Source organism: Labrus bergylta, chromosome 4 (genome assembly GCF_963930695.1).
Source record: "Labrus bergylta chromosome 4, fLabBer1.1, whole genome shotgun sequence".
In the NCBI taxonomy this organism is placed as follows: domain Eukaryota; kingdom Metazoa; phylum Chordata; class Actinopteri; order Labriformes; family Labridae; genus Labrus; species Labrus bergylta.
The window spans coordinates 20,591,895-20,614,682 of record NC_089198.1 but is presented as its reverse complement, the minus strand read 5'-3'; the positions used below and the strand labels follow the sequence as shown (position 1 = coordinate 20,614,682).

The window sequence follows — 22,788 nt, the reverse complement described above, 5'->3', positions numbered from 1 at the left end:
TTGTGGTCTGCTCCTTAACTATTGGTTGAGTTATTGATAAGGCAGTTAACAAGTGTGAGAAGTTTAGGTCAATCACTTTGAATACTTCTACCACTGTGTCATGATCAGGAACTTATTATTAAATATATCCCAACACCAGACCTTTTATATAGAAGCCTTTAGTGGACATGCACCCTTATTTATCATTTTATTTACCGGTACACCATTTTCCTGTAATACATATTTGTTCATTTGATTTATTCTGCTTCTCTTGGTTTTCCCATGTTAACAAAGTTTGTTTATATCATTCATAATGGATGAATTTATAGCATTATGTCAATATAACAAGGCTTGTTTTCTGGTCACTTCTGGATAACTTTCTGGCATTCTAGTACAAAAAGCAGTGGTCCAGTCTGTGTGAGAGGACAAATCATGACATGATGTTCTACTGTTGCTCACACCAGAGGTAAGTTTGTACTTTTTCAACTTTGGGGAAACAGGAAAAAAAATGCAAATATCACAGGAAAAAACAATTACTTGTAAAATGAATGGATGCATGTCCACACATAAAACACACGGGTCATTTGCGTCAACACTTATTTTATTTCAAAATTAATGAAAACATTACATTTATATTTCTGTGTGTAAATATGACACAATTGCTGCTAAATTATTTGTGCAACAAATATGACTTTTTCACATTAGTTGGATCGAAGGACACATGTCTCCCATCATGCAACATTTTCATGGCCTCCATGCTCGTTATAAGTACAAATCTGAAAGGTATGTGATGTAATCATTTGAGTATTTGAGTACGGTAATGTTTATTTACCTGACAGTTCTCTACCACACGCTCTCTTTTGGTAGACTTTGGTATTGTAAAGGCTCCATAAAATAATGAGTTTATTTTAATATCATTACATTTCCAGCTGGTCTATTCTGGTTATGGTAACATACATCTATCATAACCTCTCTGATTTCAGACCAGGGCTGTATATATCATTTTGCCTTTTTATACAAAGGTCATGCATCAGGTACTTACCTGATTGACATGTGGCACCACAGTGCAGTTCTGCTTTAACTCTTCCAGGTGGTGAATCATAAAATTGCTTACCCCAATGGAACAACATAACCCTGCTCCAAAAGGAAGAGTTCATCAAAGATAAAAAAAAATAATATGTCACATCATGTAATATGCTTATTTCAACCAAGAACTCCACGGCATGAGAAGCATACAAAAAAAATACATTTTCACAAATCCAAGTGAAGACATTTTTTGATGTATTTCCTTGGGGTTTTTCCACTGAACAAGTCTTTCTGGGTCTTAGATGTTTATTCATTTATTTGTACGTTTATTTAATTGACCGAACAATACCATTTGTTGTTGGTATAGTCCTTAACTCAACAGGTTTCTCTCTCAGAGGCTTTCAAATGCTTTATTTAGAGAAGTACATATTCTTCATCTTTCTCTTGTCTCGCTTGAGTTCTTAAAATCATTATTGGTTTGGATTGATAGATAGGCACTTTGTTTTTAATTCATAGAGAAGAACACAATGACAACCGTGCTTGTTGGTTTTGGCTGTATGGTTCACCTTGCTGTCTGGTTCTTATGCTTTGCTCTATCATGTAAGCTTTTGCTTTCATGTCAAAGCACTTTGTAAACCCTTTCTATAATGTGCTATATCAATAAAGTTATCACATTACATCAATATGTTATCTTTTATTGGTCTATATGTTATCTTATACGAGTTATTAAACAGCTTCAAAGAACCTAACTGAATGTTGCAAGATCATTACCATAATGTATTTAAAGCAAGCAGCTTTACAACAAACGTGAGAACTCTCTCTACTCCATTTAGGTTTTTTGTATGACATTTCTCAACAGCCTTTGTACCAGTGAGACAGTATCAGCAAAAATGAAAGCCTGTCTTTAGTCTCAGTAGTTCTTCATGGACTCTTTAAGGGTCAGGGGGTTAGTGGTACTTAAAGGGGGTGAAACCAGGAGTATCTGGAAAGTTCTACTTTAAGTGATAACACAGTTTGGACTTGTCAAGGGTGTTTGTTTTTTTCCTAAAGCAGCATGTTGTCAGCATGTTTAGCTCACCCTTATGGTTGTTATTGGGAAATGTCTGAATTGGAAGGGTTGAAAGGGATGTAGACCTAAAAAAATGTAAGCTCCTTAGAAAGCTAAGGTGACACTGTAAGATAACTTGATAGTCTGGACCGCTTCATCAGAGTTTCAGACTGTCCAATAGGCCTTAAAAAAGCAAATCTATAGAAACATGTAAATTGTGTAATGCTATGAATCAGGGAATCCAGAAAACAGGAAAGAGTTCATGACCCAATCTCACAACCTGCAACATTTTTTAGATTCAGCAAAATGTTTTTTTGTATTATTGTTGTTTGTTATAATTAGTTTTCTGGAATTAAAAAAAAAAGATATTTTTTCTTAAGTAAGCCACTCTTTGTATGTGTCCTTATAGATGAGGTAACTTCAAATCCCAGCATGCCCTATTTCTTGACTTGATGTGAAACACAAAACAAACAAACGTATGAACGAATTAAAGATTTATTTTTGGGCTTTTTGTGCCTTTAATGGATAGATAGGACAGTGGATAGAGTCAGAAATCAGGGAGAGAGAGCGGGGAATGACATGCAGGAGAGAGGCCACAGGTGGGATGTGAACCCGGGCCGCCCGCTGGAGACGACAGCCTCCATACATGGGGCGCGCGCACTAACCACTGGCCACCACCAGCGCCCCCGAATGAACTAATTAAACTATTAAAAAAAAAAAATAATGAGACGAACGTAAATGACGAGAGCAACACAGAACATTATAAACACTGGTAGATGATAACCACTTCATTTAATATACAATAATATGCAAATCATAATTTATTATAAAATGATTATTCACTCTGCAAATAACAATAATGACATCAGATTCCATCAAATAAGAAACAGCAAGAGCTGTTTATGATCATTTCAGGCAGAGAATCACTGCCAAACATTTACTACAGATTCTTTCCCGTCATGTTTCAGAACAGTAAAAATCTATTGCAGCTATAATTACTTAATGTGTTCCTCCTCATACAGACCGGGCAGTTGGTAAGGATGAGCTAAAGATACATATTGTCTCTTTGTTCCAGAAAACAATGCTTGATTCTTAAATAGAGTTAATACACCTGTCTTCAGTACAGCCATTCCCCCGTGTACACAGTGTAGCTACAACACTCCTCCAGCTGATTATTCATGTCTTCTTGTTAGCATTAGCTGCCTTCTAGTGTTTTCCCATATAGCCTCTTTTCCTTTAGAACTATATTCTTGTGTACATCACTCTGCCACCATTGTATTTTGCATTTCTGGTTACACGCTGCGTTTTGTTGTTTCAGTATCTATATTATTAGCAAACATGTCCAATCTAAATCAAATGTATTCTAAATCTAGATCTTATTCTGTTACTCCACATTTGTTGGATCCCAGGTGACGTGTCTCTCATCGTGAAGTCCTCCCAGAGCAGCCATGTCCGAATCGTCCAGTCGGAAATCAAACACCTGCAGGATGTGTGACAAGAGAAAGAGAAATATGAGAGAGCAGAAAGGTAGAGGAGGGGGAGGTCACAAGTAACATGGCTGTGACATTACATATAATAAGTGAAAAATGTCTGACTGCCTATACTCTCCTTAGAGAGACCTAGAGTGGATTACTGGTAATCATAAAAAAAACATTTTAGCTCTGTATTAAAAAGTATCCTAATAATCAGCTGGATTATTTAACATTCACATGAAGACGACATTATAACTGCAGTGGAAATGACAGTAATGATTCTTTATTGTTTGTCTTTTGTGGCTGTTTCTGTGACTGGTAGCAAATTTACAAAATGTGCTCAGTTTCATGACTTATATTGGCACATTTATTGACATAAGTTATTAAGAATCCAAAGTGCGCTAATCAGATGTGACAAACCTTTTATTGTCATTTCTAGCTAACATTACTTTCACACTTCATTTCATTTGAGGCCTACACTACAGCATCCTGTCTCTAAAAGTTACGTTTAGTTAGCGAAGACAAATGTGTTTATTTGTTCTTTGATTTGGTTAACCTTTTGCATTACTTCTGATATTTGTTAAATGTATGCTGTAAATGTTTCTTTATCTCTGTATTACCTTCACCTAATCATTTCTCTATTTAAAAAGGTCAGTGTGCAAAATACTGTATAACTTATTTCCAACTCACTTGACTGTTTTCTTCTACCCTCTTCCTTTTGGTGGATTTTGGTATTGTGACCACTCCATTCTAAAAGGAAAATGGAGCTTGTTATTGAAAAGAAAATAATGAAACATATAGAGGTGTGTGTTCACCGTTTGGCAGGCCACATGAGAACAATGCAACAACCTGAATACTCCAGCGGATGCAGATCTGAGCAGGTGTGCGTCTGTACTTTTCTGCTATGCGGAGAACAGTCGGGTCACTGAGAACTTGACCCTTAGCCAGAGGACTGTAGCCTTCAAACACTATTCCCTCTTGACGACAGTAATCTATCAGTTTATTGGGCTGCTGGAATGGATGGTACTCCACCTGATTGGGGCAGACAATTTAAAGACGAAACATCACGGACATGTTAGTGCATAAACGATCAAAATATTTGTGGTATGACGCATGTCAGAAAGGAGTAGAATTTCCAGGGTAATGACGGTTAAACATGTTTCTCATTCAGTTAGAAAATAACTTTCCTGTTTTTATATGAACTGCACTGTATAAAAAACAGGCATGATGATAAAAAATCAATCTGGGCTGAGAAAATGTTTAATGACCCTTCAAATACATTTTAATTTAAAATACTATTTCTTTCCCAGCAAAAACTGATCATTACACTTTTGACCCCTCACCAAAGAAATGCTATACAGTCAGTTCATAACTTTATAAGGAAAAGTAGTGGAATATAGTTTTTAATAATCACCAACACAACAAGAATATTTAGTTTATTACCTTTTTTTTCCCTTTCCAACACAAACTTGTCTGTTACTGGTTGTGGCCTGAATTCCTCTTTGGGTGTTTTAGCCTTAGAGACGTTTGTTCTAGTTATAAAGTAACTCTACCTGGTTAACATGTGGCACCACACTACAGTCTTCCTTTAACTGCTCCAGATGGTGTACAAGAAAGTTGCTCACTCCAATGGAACGGCACACCCCTTTAGTGACAAATGGAAAGTTACTCATTGCCTTATAAAGATGATACTTACTTCTGCATTTTGACATGATCGTCCAACGTTTGTACCTTCTTTATAAAGTTCCTCCAATGCTCTCCAGGTCTCAGCTCTCATCTCCCTGTTGGAGCAACCAGGCTGCAATGACTCTGGCCAGTGCATCAGGTACAGATCTGAGAAGAAGGGGAAGTTAAGGATGACGTGAAAAACTACAAAATAAATCCAAGAAACCCGTAGTTTCTAGACAACTTCTTAACCTATCTTTAAAAATCACAATCTGTACCAAAATATTGCACCCCCATCTGTGAGCAGGAGGTGAGGCAGGCTTTCTTTGCAGCTTTGTATCCATAGTCCCCTGGCCACAGTTTATTGGTCAGCCACAGATCACTTCTTGGTATCTTACTGTCACTTATAGCTTTACCAAGTTCCTCCTCACAGCCGTAACGCTTTGCTGTGTCAATGTGACGAATGCCACACTCGGTGAGTGCATACACAATGGCATCATGAGAGTATCCACCATAATGTGATGTGCCTGGAATAGAGACAAATATAGCATAGAGAATTAAAACCCAGTCCGTTTTTAATTCAAATTTTTCTTGTTTTTCAGTAATTGTGTATGCTTTGTTTGTTTTTGAGGGAAGGCATGGTAGAAATTCAGAAAGTACCAAAGCCAATTGGCAAATACCTAGTCAATCATATCAATGATTAAATACATAGGTCTATAATAATTTCATATTCACAAATTCATTAACATATAAAAGTACCATGGAAGGTTACAAGCTACTAGTATTTGAGGGTTTGGGGTGTGCATGCTGGTTGACTTACCCAATCCAAATATTGGAATCTGCAGACCATTGGAAAGTGGGATTGTGGGACAATTCAGGACTTTGACGTACGACATGTTCCCATGTTCCCCAGAGTAGTGAGCAAAGGCCTACACTGAATCTAAAAAAAACAGAAAGGAGTGTAACTATTTAATTCTAGCTCCACTCATTTCTACAGATCATTTGTCTTCTAGTTAGTTACCCGGACCCCCCCCAAAGCAATTACTGTTGTTAATACTACTGAAAAAAAATACACACCTCAGATTTTCTGCAAGCGGTATGCACCTCGAGTTCTGCAGCACTATTTGTTAAGAGATTCACACCGTTTTCGATTTTCTCCAGCCAACATTGTTAGCATTTCTGATATAGGCGGAGATGCAGCCTTTGGGAAGTCGGTTTGTGAAGCCCAACCAAGATGGCGCCTGTTGCTGACAGGTACGAAAAAGCTCAAAGAATTGGGGGAAAAAAAGGATGTCCATAAGCGTAAACCATGACGATGACATTACACGTCGTTTAAATTGCGTTTTGCAATACGTTTGTAAGTCACAGTTCGGGTTATAGCTGTTTGTTTTGTTACCATCACCGTGTACTTGCTACTTTATCTAACGTTACCGGTCAACCTGTCACAGCTCCTACTTTTACGCTCTTTGGATACAAATATGGCGGCCACGTTGAAGGAAACTTTGTAGTGCCCAAAATGAGGTAAGTTTGAAGTTATCACAAGAAATCACGTAAATTATGCTAAATGCACAGAAGTGGCTCAGAGTGAGGAAGTTGTTGGAAGATAATATTTGAGGCAATAGATAGCGATTCTGAATGTCTCTGTGTCTCTAAAAGTTTAACGACACTGACTGTAAAAAAAAAAAAAACATTCATTGTTTTTGTTGACAGACTTCTTTACTGCCCTGCAAAGGCAAAAGACCTTAAGTCGCCAGATTGTAGAACCGAGAAAAATGACTTTAAAGTCTTTTTGTTGTCCAGCCAAATGAGTTGCAGGCAGAATATTGGAAATGTGGCAATTCTTTGTCTTTTTAATGAGGTTATTAATGTACATTAAAAAAAGCTTGATCTTAAACATGACCTTTGACCCTTTTTTGGAAGTTAAGGTACTCTGCCGTTGCATTGCGTGTACAATAATAAGGGGTCATGCCAAGGCAAAAGGCAGTAACTTCTATTTGTTAGCTCCCTTGGTTGCTGATCACTATATTAAATCAGTATATGATAAATAATGATAACATATACATGAAATCTAGTGATCATGGCACAATTAAGTGCTTGATGACAGATATTAAAGCAAAGACATAACGCCTTAACTCCACTGCAGTAAAACAGTAACTTCACTTTGATCCGCAGCAAAACAAAGGCAGAAGACCTGAACTCAGTTTGAGTGTTCCTGAATGCTGCAGTTCAAAGGCAAAGACCCTGATGAGTGAAGTTACTGGACTCTGCCTTGGTTTCTTGAGGGCTTTTGGAAGTTAAGGCAAATACGACCTACTGTTTCCTCAAAAGAACAACACAATTGACTCAAGATATTTGTCCTCATGATAAAGCACATCTGTAATGTTCCAAAAATGACAAAACTCATTTTCGAGAAAAAAAATTGAAGTTACTGCCTTTTGCATTTGTAGGGCAGAATACAGCTATGCTTCAGAGGTTAACATTGGAAAGATCGATGTTCCACTATATGGAAACGTTGTGTATGAAAGCCTATATCCGGCAATGTTCAACTTTTGTAAAATCATTATGATGAATGAATCCATTTAAAAGTGTTAAGTTAGAGCCATATCTCGACTGGAAGTGGAAACAAAACAGCGTTCGTTGTAATGGGATGATGAAGTGTGTATGCCTACTTCTTTTTATGCAGTTTCCCTCGTTGCTGCATGTGTCCTCGGCGGACCTATTTATTTTGGCCTATCCTGCTGCTTCTCCTGGTCGGTGCAGCCCTGACAGCCCTCCTGCCTTCTCCTGAGGACCAAATAGGCCTGGGTGTCCTTGGAGTGCTACGCCGGGCAACAGCTCAGAACGAGAAACCTGCACAGCTGCAGCATGGTGTCAGCACAGAGGAGGGGCAGAGATTCACCATCATCATTCAAACTTACAACCGCACAGACGTTTTGCTCAAGCTCCTCAACCATTACCAGGCAGTGCCTCATCTTCAACAGATTATCATAGTCTGGAACAACATCGGGAAGCAGACACCGTTGGACTTGTGGAACTCTTTGGGGCCTCATCCAGTCCCTGTGGTCTTTAAGGAGCAAACGAGCAATAAGATGCGCAACAGACTACAGCCTTTCCCCGAGATTGATACTGATGGTTAGCATCCATTCACTTTGAATATGCTCCATGTTAGAGCTTTTAAAATGTATGTACACCTAAACGTTTTAACATATTGTCCTTGGTTTGATATTTGCTTTGAATCTCAGCTGTCCTGATGCTGGATGACGACACCCTGATTAGCGTTCCTGACATCAGTTTTGCTTTCTCAGTCTGGAAGGTAATTTAAATTTAAATAATTTTATTTATCAGGGAAGATGCAACCTAACATTGTTTCAATACGAAACATGATGTGCAGAGTTCATAGCTGTAGCTATTTTCCAACTCTTTACTTTCCAAGTAAATAAAGCATTATTATTATTATTATTGGCTCCACAGCAATTTCAGGACCAGATTGTTGGGTTTGTCCCAAGAAAACACGTCTCAACACCAGGAGGAGTATACAGTTATGGCAGCTTTGAACTGCAGGACCCAGAAACATATGGTGGTGACAAGTGAGTTGTGTTGTTTTTTTAAAGTCCCACATACGGTGTATCTTATTTCCAGCTTGTTTGATTTAATCATACTTTTATGCATAAGGTTTTTACATTCCTTTGAGTCGCTCCGCCTCCACAGATACTCCATGGTGTTAATTGGTGCTGCCTTCTTCCACCACCGCTACCTGCAGCTCTTCCAGGACCAACCTCAAGCGGTACACGCGCTGGTGGATGAAACGCAGAATTGCGACGACATTGTCATGAACTTTGTCGTAGCGCTGCATTTGAGAAAACACTCAAAATCCGAAGGCAGCTTCAGCAAACCCTCTGGGGTCTTTGTCAAACCTGTGGACCTCCGCAACCTGGAGAAGGAGGCCAGCAGCGGGTACCAGGGTATGTGGCATCGCCCAGAACATCTCCTTCAGAGATCCTACTGTCTGAACAGGCTGACGCAGGTCTACGGCTCCATGCCTCTCTGCTTCTCCAACCTGATGGTGTCCCAGTTTGGCTTCCCAAGCTATGCCAACCACAAGAGCAGAAGCTGAGCTGCCACATTGCTGACTGTTTTGGATTGAAAGAAAACTGACCCAGGTTGCAGTCTGGTAAGTCTGTGTTTGATAATCAACATTTCCCCTGGCTAGACATAAGATTAAGTTTATAACCTCACCTGGTGTAAATACATCTGTTTGTTTTATTTAATGCAATGAATCCAGATGAGTCATTCAATATTGCTGTGTCATTAGAGTGCATGCAAAGTTTTCATTTATATGATAAAATTAGTAAATAAAAAAATATTATTACAATAAAATGGCCATCAAAGGAAGACAAAAACAACTTATTGAAGTTAAAAAGTTTGTCTTGGATACATCTTGTTCGTTTTTTTGGTTGACATCTCTAAATGGATGTCAATTCTTCAGCGTCTAAAATGTGTTCTGTTGTTTTTAACCATAGATAGTTTAGGTTGATTTTGTTGTTCCCATGTCTTTGTCCACTCCTGTCTCAGGAAGTATATACAAGAGATGCACGTCAGCTTATTCACTGATAGTCACTGACACTTTTCAACCTGGTAATATACTGTAAACACTGTAAGCCCTAAAGATATGTTTCATTAGGTGTCGATACATTAACACAGAAAATATGACAGTAATGTGTTTCTTTTGCTTGTTTGCCACGTGTTTACCTGCTTGTGATTTTTCTTTTCTTTTCTTTCCAGTCTCACCGTGGCATCATTACATTTTCTTACTTGACAACAGCAAGGCTAGTCTGAAGTCCGTCTGTATGGCTAAGTGTGGGGAAGCGTCCCTATCTGAGAAGGTAATCTGTATATTGTTACCAAGGGGACATTAACATGCATCGTTTACAACTCTCTCAGTGGATTGAAGTGCAGTTATTTTATACCTAACAGTAATCCATCTAAGCTCTGCTCGAAGTATTTGCCTTGTTTTTACCTAAGATTTAAAACACTGAGAATGCAGAGTCCATCAATTGAGTTTTTTGTTTTACTACATTTCTAACTTGTTTAAAGAAAGAGTTACATTTGTTGTGAGTTTGTGAAGTTCCTTTAGATTTAGAATAAATGTTGGAAGTTTGTTATGGTTAATATAAGACATTGCAGTGCCAGAAAGAATCTTCACCAATGTGCTGCTGATAATATATTATCCTGTACATTCTATCGATTTATCTAAAATGCAGTACTATGCATGCATAGACAATCAATGCTTTTACCAAAAATGTGTCCTTTTGCCTTGTTTGCACAGTATCACGTTATTCAGTATCACAGTTTTTCTCTGAACAGAATATGTGAATGATTACAATATTGTGATATTTTTCAAATAAAGAACAGATACGGACAAACCGATCAATATACTGAGATGTACTGAATGACTAAACACTCAAGAGATTGTGCCATGTCCAGGTGGGATGGTTTTCTTTCTACTTTTGCAAAATCCGTCATTATATCTTGTGTTTGAAAAAGTGTATTACACTTAGAAGAATTGATTTTAAGTCTATGTTCTTTTGGGTTGACTTCACTGCACAGAAGTTGGCCTCTATGGAAGGGGAGTCCATTCTGTCATAGTCAACACAGTACGGACCAAGATCCCTTCAAAATACTTAGAAATGTAATTACAAATATGAATGCATACTTAAATTTTACTGTTCAAACTCCAGTTTTAATAGCAAGATGAAAACAGTCCAATGGACTGTACAGAATCCAGCATCATTTAGTCATTAAATTGTATCAGCACACATCACTTTTTTCCTCTCCAGGCTTGTACAATTTTACAAACAAACCGGAAAAGCCGAAATGAAGGCTTAAGGTTGTGTGTGTAAGGACAGTTCAGAGGTAGGAGAGTGATGATATTTTCATTACTTGGTCTGGAGGTCCTTGCAGGGCAGGAGATGTCACAGTATCAGTCTACATAGTAAACATCTGGATTGATACACAAGGTGTGAGGTCTGAACTGCTCTTAGTTTGAGGTCGCTTCATTCCATCAAATGAGCTTATGCTCATTACCAATCCTCAATGAAAAACTATATTTAATAATATACAATAAAATCCAAATCCTAGGTGGTGCAAAAAATGTCCTTGCATATCCTGAAGTAACTTCAAACCCCGGTTCTTGCACAAAGGGTCAGAGACAACGCAGTCTCATCGTGGTCCTGGTCCAGCACTACCAGCTCCAGGTCCGCCTCTGGATCCACCAAGAGAACGCATGTCATGCCACAGCTTCACAAAAGGCTCCCTTTTCCTCCAGATCAGTTTGTGACCGTATGCCACATACCATCTGTAAGACAAGATACTCTGAGACGGATAACATATACCCTCTGTAGGACAGGAACTTTTAAAACCATGTAATGACAAACCTGACAACAAAAACCTACAAGAATTAATAGTTTGAACAGTCATTATTTCTGGAGCCTTGTTAATTATGGGATATTTCTAGACTGATAGGGATTTTACACATCCAAGAAAAGTTACCCAGAAAGCCTTTCCCTTAAAATAATGCAATGCAAAACTTTTTATGGACTATAAAGCATGACTATACATCATATATATTATTACATTGTCATCCAGCTCTTATGCAACAAACGTTGGCTCAGCCAGTGCAGCAATTTAACTGTGGAGTCAGAGTGCACTCTGTTGGGCAACGCTCACATTTTCATTATTTTATGTCTTGTTAAAAAAAAAAAAAAAAAAGTTCTAATAACCACTCCGCTGAAGGATATGTAGGACTACTGACATACAGTATATGTGACAGGCTTGTATAAGCAGATCACATCGGCTGACCAATATATCTGTCAAGCTTAAATTATTTCAGACAGAGTTATTAAAACCATATTTTATGACATATATAAACACAATATTATTCTCATTCTTAGAAAAACAACAGTTACCAGTACTCACATTCCAAAGAGAGCTCCTCCGAGGTGAGCTGCGTGGTCGAACAGCCGCCATCCAAGCATGAGCCCTGCTGCATCTATGGTAATGAGCGCCTTCAGAGCCTTAAGACAGTTCAATGACAGGAGCCTGAAGTTACACCTACTGTCCTGCACTCAATCAACTATGACTATCTCTCTACCATGCATTCAGACATGCATACTTACACATTCATTCATACACACTTTGTCCGTTTAGTTCATGCACAGATTTACATCTCTGGCCTGCAGCAAAAACACAACATGTGAATGTCAACACATTATTGAATGTATCAATTACCAATATATTTGAATCCACAGCTCACTTCAGAGTGTGCGTGTCTATTAACAAGACCGAACCATGCATACACTAACCTCATGTACACACACATTCTGTGCATTACTTACATTGCCTGCGGTGAAAGTGACCATGGGGAGAAAGATAATGCCCAGTTTGGCCTCTGGCACTTTCGCACAGACTGCGGCCAGTACTGCCATCACAGCACCTGACTATGGATCACATGAAGGACAGATCAAAGGTAAGCTTCATCATGCTTTCTTTTAGCTGCATTGAGATTTAAGCAAACATCTTACCGCTCCTAATGATGGATAGAGACGTCCCGTGGCTGTTTTACACATGTAGCTGACCATAGTAGAAATCACACCTGGAAAAGACGCTATTTAGATTAAGATTTACTTTCATTGATCCCCGCAAGTCGTGCAACACACACATGCACAAACAGGATCCTATGGACATGCACTAATGGAGAGATGTCAGAGTGACGGAGCGGCCCACAGCGGGCGCTCCTGGGCTGGTGGTGGGGAGGGGGTTTGGTGCTCCTTGCTCAGGGGCACCTCGGCAGTGCTCTGGAGGTGATCTGGCACCTCTCCAGCTACCAGACCAACTTCCAGATTTGGTCCGCACCGGGACTTGGATCGGCGACCCTCCAGTTCCCAACCGAAGTCCCTACAGACTGAGCTACTGCCGCCCAAGATATCACTCTTAATTCAACCACAAGTCTTTTTTTAATTTTTTTTTTACAGTCAGTCCATAAATTGTATTAATGACATAAAAATATACTTTACAAGCTGGTTTTATTTGTTCTGGTTTTACACAAGTTATAAAAAAATGTGTTGGAACTGTTGAGCAGAATCACTTTGCTTAGCTATTTTAAGTGCATTAATATTCATTTAGTCCCAGTCTTCACAATACAGTTGTTTATTTCCTGTGTAACATAAAAGATGGAAAGCCAAACCCAAATATATTCAGACTGAACATTTTGCTTTGGTGGGTTTTAATACTGTTTACATACTGGACTTTTTCTTATTTAAAAAGGTGATCAGACCACAATCCCATTTTTAATCGGACTCACCAGCAGACATGTAGACTGCAAGAAACTGCTCCTTTCCTAAAAGAGATACGATTCCTGAGGAGAATGTCCACAAGACGTACATGTTGGTAGCCATGTGGAAGATGGAGTAGTGACTGAAGGAGGAAAGGATCATGGGAAGGCACTTTGTTTCTGGTCAGACAGAGAGAAATGAAAAGATAAATGACACATATGCTTAGAAGACGCTGGAGAACTTTAAGAGAAATGTGGCCCTTATTGTACTTGGTTAAGCACTTTGTATTGCCCATATATACAAGTAAAAAATGGTGTTAACAACAGGCCTACTCACTGGAAGCTGGGTTGGATGTGAAGTACTTAATCATGCTTCTTTGCATCAACGGTATCCGCCAGCAACACAGGACTACAGCATTTACGGCAATGATACCTGGAAGAAAGTAATTAAGAGAGCTGAGTAAGAAATGTGGGGACACATAAGGAGGATGATGCTTGCAATTAAACTTAAAGAATCCCAAGGACAAAATGAAGTTTGTGTAAGCTGAAGATGTTACCAGTGACTGTTCTCTGTCCTTCTGTGAGGCTGCCCCAGAAGTCATCCACCAAGGACATCAGGAGGATGAGCTGCCGCTGGAAGCCAGACAGCTGGTTCCACCAGTCATGCCAGTAAGCCATGTCCTGGGAGCCCTGGTAAAATATGAAAGTTATGTTGGTTAAATAAGCTTAAAGCAGTGAAGGAGTGATCCAGCAAGTCTTTTGTCACAAACCTCACCTCTGATAAATTTTCTGACTTCTCTTCCTCTTTTGCAGACTGAACTTTTGACTTGAGGGTCTCATACTGCAGAATGGCCGCCGCACCAAAGGAGCAGCCTGTAAACTAACATGGAGTCAGACAACAGCCAACAACACCCTATACGGTGGCAAAACCCCATGGTAAGTAAATGTTTACGCTCACTCTATTAGAAATATTAGAGGACCTACCCCAACCGTGAACATCAGAGGTTTGAAAAGAGTCGCCCTAGGGACTTTGGGGCGAGGAGGAGGACCTGGTGTGCCAGCCTCAGAGGGAGAAGCTTTTGTTTCTTGGGTGACATTTCCTTGTTTCGTTTCTGATCTTTTGGCCTCCCTACGGAAACCGCACCTTTGTTGGTTGTGGGGGCTTAGTCTGAGAAAAAAAATCAAAAACAATAATTTATACATGGACAGCTATAGACAATCAAAGATAAACACACCTGTAAAGAAAAGCTATATGAAAACTGTAAAACCAAAGCTTAACTGTCTTGACTTTTTTGATCTAACGCGATGATTTTTGATTTGATGTTGTGCATATTTTGCATTATCGATGAATTGATTAGTTTATGCAGTGTCCGAAATATTGAAATATGGGGGTCATTACGTCACAAAGACCATTATGATGTGATGTGGATTTCCTTGTTGTTGATATGTTTGATGATGAAGAAATTCGCCGTTGAGACTGACTTGCTTTCAAAGAGTATAATTTTTTATTTAAGCAAGAAACAGAGTCACTGGACACGTCTGACCAGGAGGATCAAGAAGCCAAATAATGATCTCTCCTGAACATACAGAGACAATCGCCTATATGCACCTAAACATCTACTTTTCATCATGGGTCATAAAAAACATCATGTAACACACCCACATTTGGCAATTCTCTTACACAACACCTCAATGTAAACATTCAACTTGAGGGGACTCCTAAATCTCCTTCAGATACAAACTCCCTCCAGATGTATATGTTATAAACTTAAAGGAGCAGTATATTATCTCAGTCCTAGTTACGTCAGACACTTCAGATGATTCCAGGTTGCATGTTTTGTATAACTTTTGGATAAAGACCCATCACATTTAGATCTCATTCTAGAAACCAATACTGGTAAATATTTAGCGTGTTTGCAACAAACAAACAAAACAAAAAGTTGACGGGGCAACTTGTTATCAAAATGGATATGCATTTTCTCTTGAATGTTTAAATGCTAAATAAAGCTCTGTTGTGTGGCATTGCACAAAATTTAGCGTAGTATACAGGTCAAGTATACAGGTCAAGTATACCTAACTTTTAAATGGACTATCCTTAGGTTACTTGTTAATGCATAGCTTCTGGTAGCTAATTTATTTATCAGGCTTTTGATTGAATAATGTAAACACCAGTTAATGGGAGGGGCGTGACATCAAGCAACGTAATGCTGAACAGCTTCGCTAATTAAAAACAATTAAATACAGAAAACACGAAGCGCAATATCTTGTTAATGTGACCTGTAAAGTGTACAAAAACACGCTGTCTCGTGTGTCTCTTCACAATGACAATTAGGTAACCACACACTGCTGGTCGAGAGGAAACACACACACACACATATCCTGTCGCTATTATTCTTGTTTAGAGAGACTCTGCATTCAAAACCGTAATATTTGCCCACCTGGATGAACGCGAAGTAGTGTTGGTGGATCTAATGAACTCTGTTTTGGCCCATTTCATTACGCATCCTCTCCACGCCATGTTTGTGATGACCTCCTGACTGAAGCTCCGCCCACTGCTAGACTAAAGCTGCGTTTAGGGTCTCGTTTATAAGCTCCGACTTCTGAGTTCCGCGAAATTGCTGTTGTAAGGACTTTTTTTTATTTTTTTAGGTTTGGAGTTTGGAGGGAGTCAAGGAGCTTTTTGCAAAAGCTGCATACTTGTTTTACCGAATTATTTGGTTTAGCACAGAATTTTAAAATGTAACTTTAGAACAACTTTAGTAGCCATCCATTTGATAAAGCAGGTTATGTCAATTTTAAATTTCAGTAAAATGATATAAATGTGTTCTACTCCCCTTTGAATGTTACATATTACACTTATTTTCACGAAGTATAATTAAGTCACAGAGCTTACAAAAACATGTATGTGAAATTTCTTGCCAAAAATCCACCCTGGTCCTATATATTTACCCGTAAACCCCTCTATTTCAACTTTGCTGAGCACAGGCTGTTTTTGTGTCTATATTTTTAAATGCAAGTGATGTTCGCCCATCTGCGAAATCTTGGGTGGGTTTGGGCTTTGTTGCACCATGCCCAATTGTTTACGGTGAGAAGGCAGAATCAGTCAGAGGACAGAGCAAACAACTAGCTGTGGGAGCGTTGCCCACCTGGGGGAGGGGTTACTGCCCTTTGTGATGTCACAAGGTGAATATCTCCAAATGCCTTTATGAGCAGACAGTTTATGAAAGTGGAGCCGGTAAAATACTTTAGTGGACTTCTCTCATAAATGGGGGGCTTATAGACATACTATAGGGACACGTAGTGTACCAAAAAACATGGTCAAGTGTATGTTGCATAATGTGACCTTTAACCTTTGTATATTTTCTAAATATAGCATAATGCTACATAAGTAAACTGTAAAATTTTAACTGTGTAGCCTATAGATTCTTGTCTTTTTTATATTTAGTGGGTTTAAGTAGGCTACACTGAGTGCTATACTTGAAACCAAATAGTCACATTCCTTTTAGAGTTACATCTATGAGGTTGAGTCTGAAAATGGTGCTTTTAAGTTTCTAGAAACTTGAATGCAGCAGAAAGTGTAAACCTCTGTGTTGCACAGAAATTATGACATTTTTTAATAGTAGCACTTCACTTCCCTCTAGTGGCGTATCAAACTACAGAATTGTCAGATGCAGGAGGTCCAGGCAGCATTGTGACAGAGGTGAAAAGTGACAAGGTCTGTATGCTGAAGTATTAATGAACTGGAGTTCTAAGATAATTATTACTGGACGTACTGTCTTTTAACATCTACTTTATATTTCCACTGGGAGACATTTCAGAGGAAAACATTTTATATTTATTACACTCCTTTTTATGACAATGTATGACTATGCAAAATAAGGGTTTATGTCAATAACTAAGGAATATTTTATGATGCTCATTTAACATTTTGGCAGAAAAGGGAAAGCACAGCTGTACATTTTGAAATTTAGGGCTAGTAATTTTCCACTGCTGCTATTTTCACTTGATTAAGTATCCAAGAACTCCCTCAGTCACTGCAGATTGACTTCCAAAATGAAAAATAAAGATGAAATAAATCTAGAAGCTAAAAATGAAACAGAGACAGTGAAAACACGATAAGATCATTATTGAAAACACAATTTAACATTTTTTACACTTACACATTTAAGAAACATTTGTGAAGAAGCCTTGGCGGTAGCTAAACAGTATTAATGGCCCTGGGTGTTGCTATTGGCAGCTGGTCAAGTTCCGAAAACTTCCCCCATCCTTGCCAGTGACTCCAGAAATAGGTGAGGAAGGTAGAATTTACAGTGAGGAGGCTGCACTGCAGTGCTGCAGAGTAACTAGGGCTCACCTCCAATAAAATATCTATACTGGACTTACTGTGATACTTTAGCGAAGGACAATATTGCACTGAAATACGCTGTAATAAGGCTATAGAAAAGAATAAAGGCAGTTTAGGAGTAAAGGGGTAATTAATCTTGACTAAAGCAGACAAAGCATCCCATGGGACATTATAACACAACCAAACACTTCTGCAAGAAAATTATATAATAAGCGGAGGTGCTGAGGTTTCAGTGGACAAAGAAAGGAGAGCAATATGCCTTTGCCACTGTAGGGACCCAAGGACACACTGCCAAGTCAGATGATATCCTATGGGTGCAGGTCTGGGGCAGGGGAGGACGGGAAGATATGGGAGAGGAGAAAGAGGAGGGATGAGGAGAGCAGAGGGGGGTAGGGAGGGGTGACAGTGATAAGAGTGAGCACAGGACGGATTAAGGTGGAGAGGCCAAACAGAGGGAGCGGAAGAGGGAGGAGAGTGGACGAAGGAGGGTGAGAAACATAAATATTTAAGAGGCCGCACAAGAAGGTATAAAATCTGTTAGATTTTGGTAAAATAGCCACCTAAAATGCTGCAGCCCTGCTCTGCAAATACATTACCCTCATACACACACACACACACACACACACACACACACATCTCTCTGACTCTGTAGAGGACTATAGGCTCCTTTCTGATCAATGCAGCAGAGGTGTCCTCTTTCAGGTCCTCTTATCGATTTGCTGTGAACTGACGCCAGCCTGAATTCGCCTGTGTCGGCAGCATGGCAGGGAGGCCTCGGTCATATGACAGGAAGTACAATGTTTGAAACCAGAACTCTTTATTAACATAGGGTATCCATTAATTTAACTTCAACTTTGTGAAAAGAGTGAATGTAAAAGCAACCCTGCGTCCCTCACTTATATTTGTGCTATGTTTTGAATAAATGAGCAGACACTTGATGCCAGATGTCATTCGGCCTTGAGGTTTCTATTTCAGTCCAAAAGCTAGAAACATCTTATACCAGCAGCACGGTCTTTTTATACCAACACATGAAACTCTAGCTGTATCATAGCGTCCCATCAGATTGCTGACTGTATGCTTTCCAAGACACTGATCAATGGACCAGTGTGATTATACAACACGGTTACTTGTTTTCTGCTTTTTTTCCTGCATGGATTTTGAGACTTGGTGGTCAGTGTGTGAGCGGTATTTTTGTGATAAGTGTCATTTTAAATACCTCCAGTATTGGGAAGGCCTGATGTTTGTTTGGCCCCAAATACCCAAAAGCATCAGCTTCTCACAATTGATTAAGATCACTCAAAAAAACGCTGTTATGTGAGGATTTGTTTTGTTATTGTTTTTTTTTATTTTGGTCAAAAAATATAAATTACAGTATGAAAGGTGTACTTGAAAAAATAATAGAGCATGTTGTGCCTTTGAGTGTATCTGACCTGGCAGTTCACACTGATTTCATTACACAATAGCTGAAACTTCCTCAAGAGCTTTTTGCACAAATCCACCCCCCCACCCCCAAACAGCCAGCTCATTCTGAATTCACAGTTCAGTGTGTGTGTGTGTGTATTCTGAACACAATGTATTTCCTTATTCTACAGCAGTATAATTAACAAGCACAATAACAAGTCAAATGCTGAGGACACAACTATTGATTCACAATGCATTCATTAAAAATTGATGTTTCTCAGAAAAAAATATCATCTGGCTTTGCTTACAGTAAAGCAGCTCAGTACAGTGTGTCAGTCAGCTTGTGTGTGAGGAATGAGCGAGCCACTGTGGGATAGAGGTGGAAAATATGAACTTAAACTTTGTAGGGAAGTGTTTAAAATAAGATAGTAACATGAAGAAACTCACTGGCACTTTGCATTAACCCATGCTTACTTTCTCTGGCCTTATGGTAGATGCTTACAAAATTACTGTAATTTTCTGGATCTGATTTTTTTTTTTTCTGGTTCCATGCTCTCAACATATTTACTTCATCTCGTTTTAAGTAAAATGCTGTAGGCTATATGATAATGGTTTGTTGCTTATTTTAACAGCAGCTTCAGTGCCTATAGAGTTCTGAGACAACCTTTCCGAAGAGGGAATGTTTAGACCAATAATTAGGGTTGAACAAAAAACAGGGCTATGCAGAATATGATGGGTATCTATAAAATATATCTGTAAAGTAGGCTTAGTATAACCGATTGGTTTATATGATCATCAGTAAAACATCAGTATAAATTGTAAGTACTCTGGTTTGTAAGAAAATGAAAATGCTGTTTACACTGTTTGCACATTTTCTTTACTTCTGCATCAAGACACATTGCACACCCAGCATTCTCTCTCACCCCCCCCCCCCCCCCCCCCCTTCCCCAACTCTAACACACACACACACACACACACACACACACAGTCCTCACCCTCCCTTAGTTTTTACCTGAATCCTCACTCCACCTTACTCAGAAACACTCGCAAACAACAAGGGTCTAAGCAGCACGAGCTCACCGAAGAGCTTTGTATCCGGTGTCGCTGCAGCGAACGCGTGCCACCAAAAAGGGGTCTCTCAGATGGTTCTCATTCAGAAAAGAATTACTTAAGACAACAGAAAACTTGCCCCCCTCTCTGCTCGGCTGTCCCAGCTGCAGAAAACGAGCGCGCACCAGCTCCGAACGCATTCTCTCTCCTAACGTCAGGCAGCACCTTCAAACTTCTGCACCGCAAGGGGACATGAGTGATAAAAACGCCGGTAAGAGACCTCCACGTGTTTTGTACATGATGAAGTTTAGACAAATGTATTTTGCTTTTCGGTTATATTTTGGACCTTGTAATGCTTATTTGTTTTGATTTTTTTTGTGTAGCACAGACTGCGGAACAAAAAAAAAATCACTCTAACTTTTATTGTTGTAGGCTATTAAATGCATGCAGCAAAGCACTTCATCCAATAGAGCCGGTATGGACTTTATAGCTTGAGCTGATCGTTAAGCCGAATTATCCTGTGTGCATCTTCACATGCTTTGGTACTGCAGCGCGGTGCTGCTGCTGCTGTATCCCGGTTCGTTGCTCTGTCGTCCGCCTCCACCAGTTTGCTCTCCCCGGGATGCTCCTTACCCCTTTTACAGCGCGAGTTATAATAAACATGTATTTACATTATTACAGCCTACCACTGGCATGCCTATTGAATGAAGTTTCGCGTGCACATTAATGCAGCTTGTGCCAACATCAGGCCTGTATAACAGTGTTTCAGCCCCAGTGTGTCGCATGGTAAACGGCTTCCCTTCACTCTCTCGGTGCTGTCAGCTGATTTAGAATAAAAAGTGCTGCCTCTCCACTTTTTTTTTTTCGTTCAGATGAATGTGCTGCTGTTCCCCGAGCAGCGGTGTGGCCTCAACGATCAGCATGAGTGTTGTTGACAAAGCTTTTCAACCTTGTCAGTACTGGGATGTATAGAGGCTTTTATTTAGAGGTGTGCTTCTTGAAAAGTAGCTGCTGCTTTATTACACATAGTATAATAATGTAAAGCACTTTAAATCATCATGCCTCTTTCAAACCTTGTTGTTGTGCAGGGTATTTGTTGGATACTTAAAAATAGGCACAATAAAGATATATTTCTACAAGGGACAAAGTGCCCTTGTTGAAGTAGGGTAACCTTTGTGATATGGTCACCTTCATCTGTTTGATTCAGAGTTTATAGAGAACAAATAAAAAAACAAAACAAAGTAATGGGGTATACACAACACATATAAAGCTACATGAGTAGAGGGCTTCTGTCTTGTGTACAGTTCAGCCTATTACTCCTGCACAAAAAAACCCCCTGAAGTTTTAACTTGTGCCACAAATCTGAAGCGCTGTATGGTTCACTGTCATGAATAAACCCTGTGGAGGATAGTACTTTACTACACAGCGCAGTGTTTGCTTTCTTGTCATTCAGGAAGGTTGGGCTGTACAGGCGCGTGATGATTCATGTCCTGTCGTTGGGCTTTAGGCCTTTTATTTCTTATCCGTTATCATGTCACGTGAAATTAAACTGTGGACACATTAGATGCTCTAATAGCTCCAGGACAGTTATGACAAAAAATCAGTTCAATCAGTTTTATAAAGCCATATCATCTTAAACAAGCCAGTAGCAGCTTAATACACTAAATCAGTCATACCCCTTATGTACTGGAATATTTGTAACAAGTGTTACTGTGACTGTGTGTCTTCTATGATCTCTCTGACTAATCTACCCTGTTCTTATACTGTCAGCCAAACTAGTTTGGGGTTTAATGAAGTTTCTAATCAAAAGGCAGGATTACCAACTGGTAAAGCAGGTGACTTCAGTTAGATTTTATGATTTGCTCAGTTGTATTTTGTAGGGAAGACCTTGATGAAGAGAGCCAAAGAAAATGCTTGTTCTGAAACTGTATTTACATGCAGGATATTCCTTAATTATCAGAGACAAGCTTTGATTAGGCAAAAAGACGTCAATATGGTATTGTGTGATTCTTTTTTTTAGCATGTGAATACTGATCACAATGTGCTGTGAAGGGAAAAGACTGCATGTTAGTGGTCACAAAGTGGGGTTAATGTTGCCATGGCATCGCCCTCATACAACAATATATCAAGATAGAGCAAACTTTAGCACTCTGTTCTGCTAACATGTAACCTGCCTGTTCACCGCCACGAAGAAGGAAAGGCTCTTCACAAACGTGCAGACAGTCGTTTAGAGCTGCTGCTGAGTCGTTTTATAACATCTCTATCTCTCTCTCTCTCTCTCGTCTCCTCATCTGCTTAATCCCTGCTTTCTCTGTCCTGCACACCACAGCTATCCTCACCTCTCAAATCTTATCCCCAACAGATTTGCAGCCTTGAGTTTTGCATGATTAAAAAAAAAAACTTCTCCTACCAATCCTACCATCACAAAGCAGAACACATTACAAGAGATTTTAGCACAAAAAACAATATGTAG

The 22,788-nt window shown here is 39.3% G+C and overlaps 3 protein-coding genes across 4 annotated transcripts; 1 reads left to right on the top strand and 2 right to left on the bottom strand.

The window, feature by feature from the left end:
* Window positions 1-2,826: 2,826 nt before the first annotated feature.
* zgc:110366 (uncharacterized protein LOC550476 homolog) lies at window positions 2,827-6,407 on the bottom strand. Its single transcript, XM_020649332.3, has 8 exons — window positions 6,268-6,407; window positions 6,011-6,130; window positions 5,469-5,717; window positions 5,257-5,358; window positions 5,079-5,170; window positions 4,375-4,557; window positions 4,216-4,275; window positions 2,827-3,533 (listed from the first exon to the last, which is right to left on the bottom strand). The coding sequence occupies exons 2-8, from the start codon at window positions 6,084-6,086 to the stop codon at window positions 3,438-3,440; spliced, it is 858 nt and encodes a 285-aa protein (XP_020504988.1). The 5' UTR covers window positions 6,087-6,130; window positions 6,268-6,407; the 3' UTR covers window positions 2,827-3,437.
* Window positions 6,408-6,560: 153 nt separating this feature from the next.
* extl2 (exostosin-like glycosyltransferase 2) lies at window positions 6,561-10,617 on the top strand. The gene is made up of 6 exons (XM_020649331.3): window positions 6,561-6,711; window positions 7,874-8,322; window positions 8,433-8,503; window positions 8,662-8,777; window positions 8,899-9,361; window positions 9,973-10,617. Exons 1-5 carry the CDS (start codon window positions 6,707-6,709, stop codon window positions 9,302-9,304), a joined length of 1,047 nt encoding a protein of 348 aa, XP_020504987.1. The 5' UTR covers window positions 6,561-6,706; the 3' UTR covers window positions 9,305-9,361; window positions 9,973-10,617.
* Window positions 10,618-10,908: 291 nt separating this feature from the next.
* On the bottom strand, window positions 10,909-16,072 carry parla (presenilin associated, rhomboid-like a). Of its 2 annotated transcripts, XR_010666335.1 has the most exons (11): window positions 15,958-16,072; window positions 14,504-14,687; window positions 14,295-14,399; window positions 14,077-14,209; window positions 13,857-13,952; window positions 13,550-13,699; window positions 12,771-12,841; window positions 12,585-12,686; window positions 12,366-12,422; window positions 12,166-12,263; window positions 11,504-11,545 (listed from the first exon to the last, which is right to left on the bottom strand). XR_010666335.1 is itself a non-coding variant. In XM_020649324.3 (10 exons), the coding sequence occupies exons 1-10, from the start codon at window positions 16,035-16,037 to the stop codon at window positions 11,410-11,412; spliced, it is 1,155 nt and encodes a 384-aa protein (XP_020504980.1). In that variant the 5' UTR covers window positions 16,038-16,072; the 3' UTR covers window positions 10,909-11,409. The 2 variants fall into 2 exon arrangements, 1 of the variants encoding a protein (XP_020504980.1); XM_020649324.3 differs by lacking the exon at window positions 12,366-12,422 and having other exon boundaries at window positions 10,909-11,545.
* Between the last annotated feature and the right edge of the window lie 6,716 nt (window positions 16,073-22,788).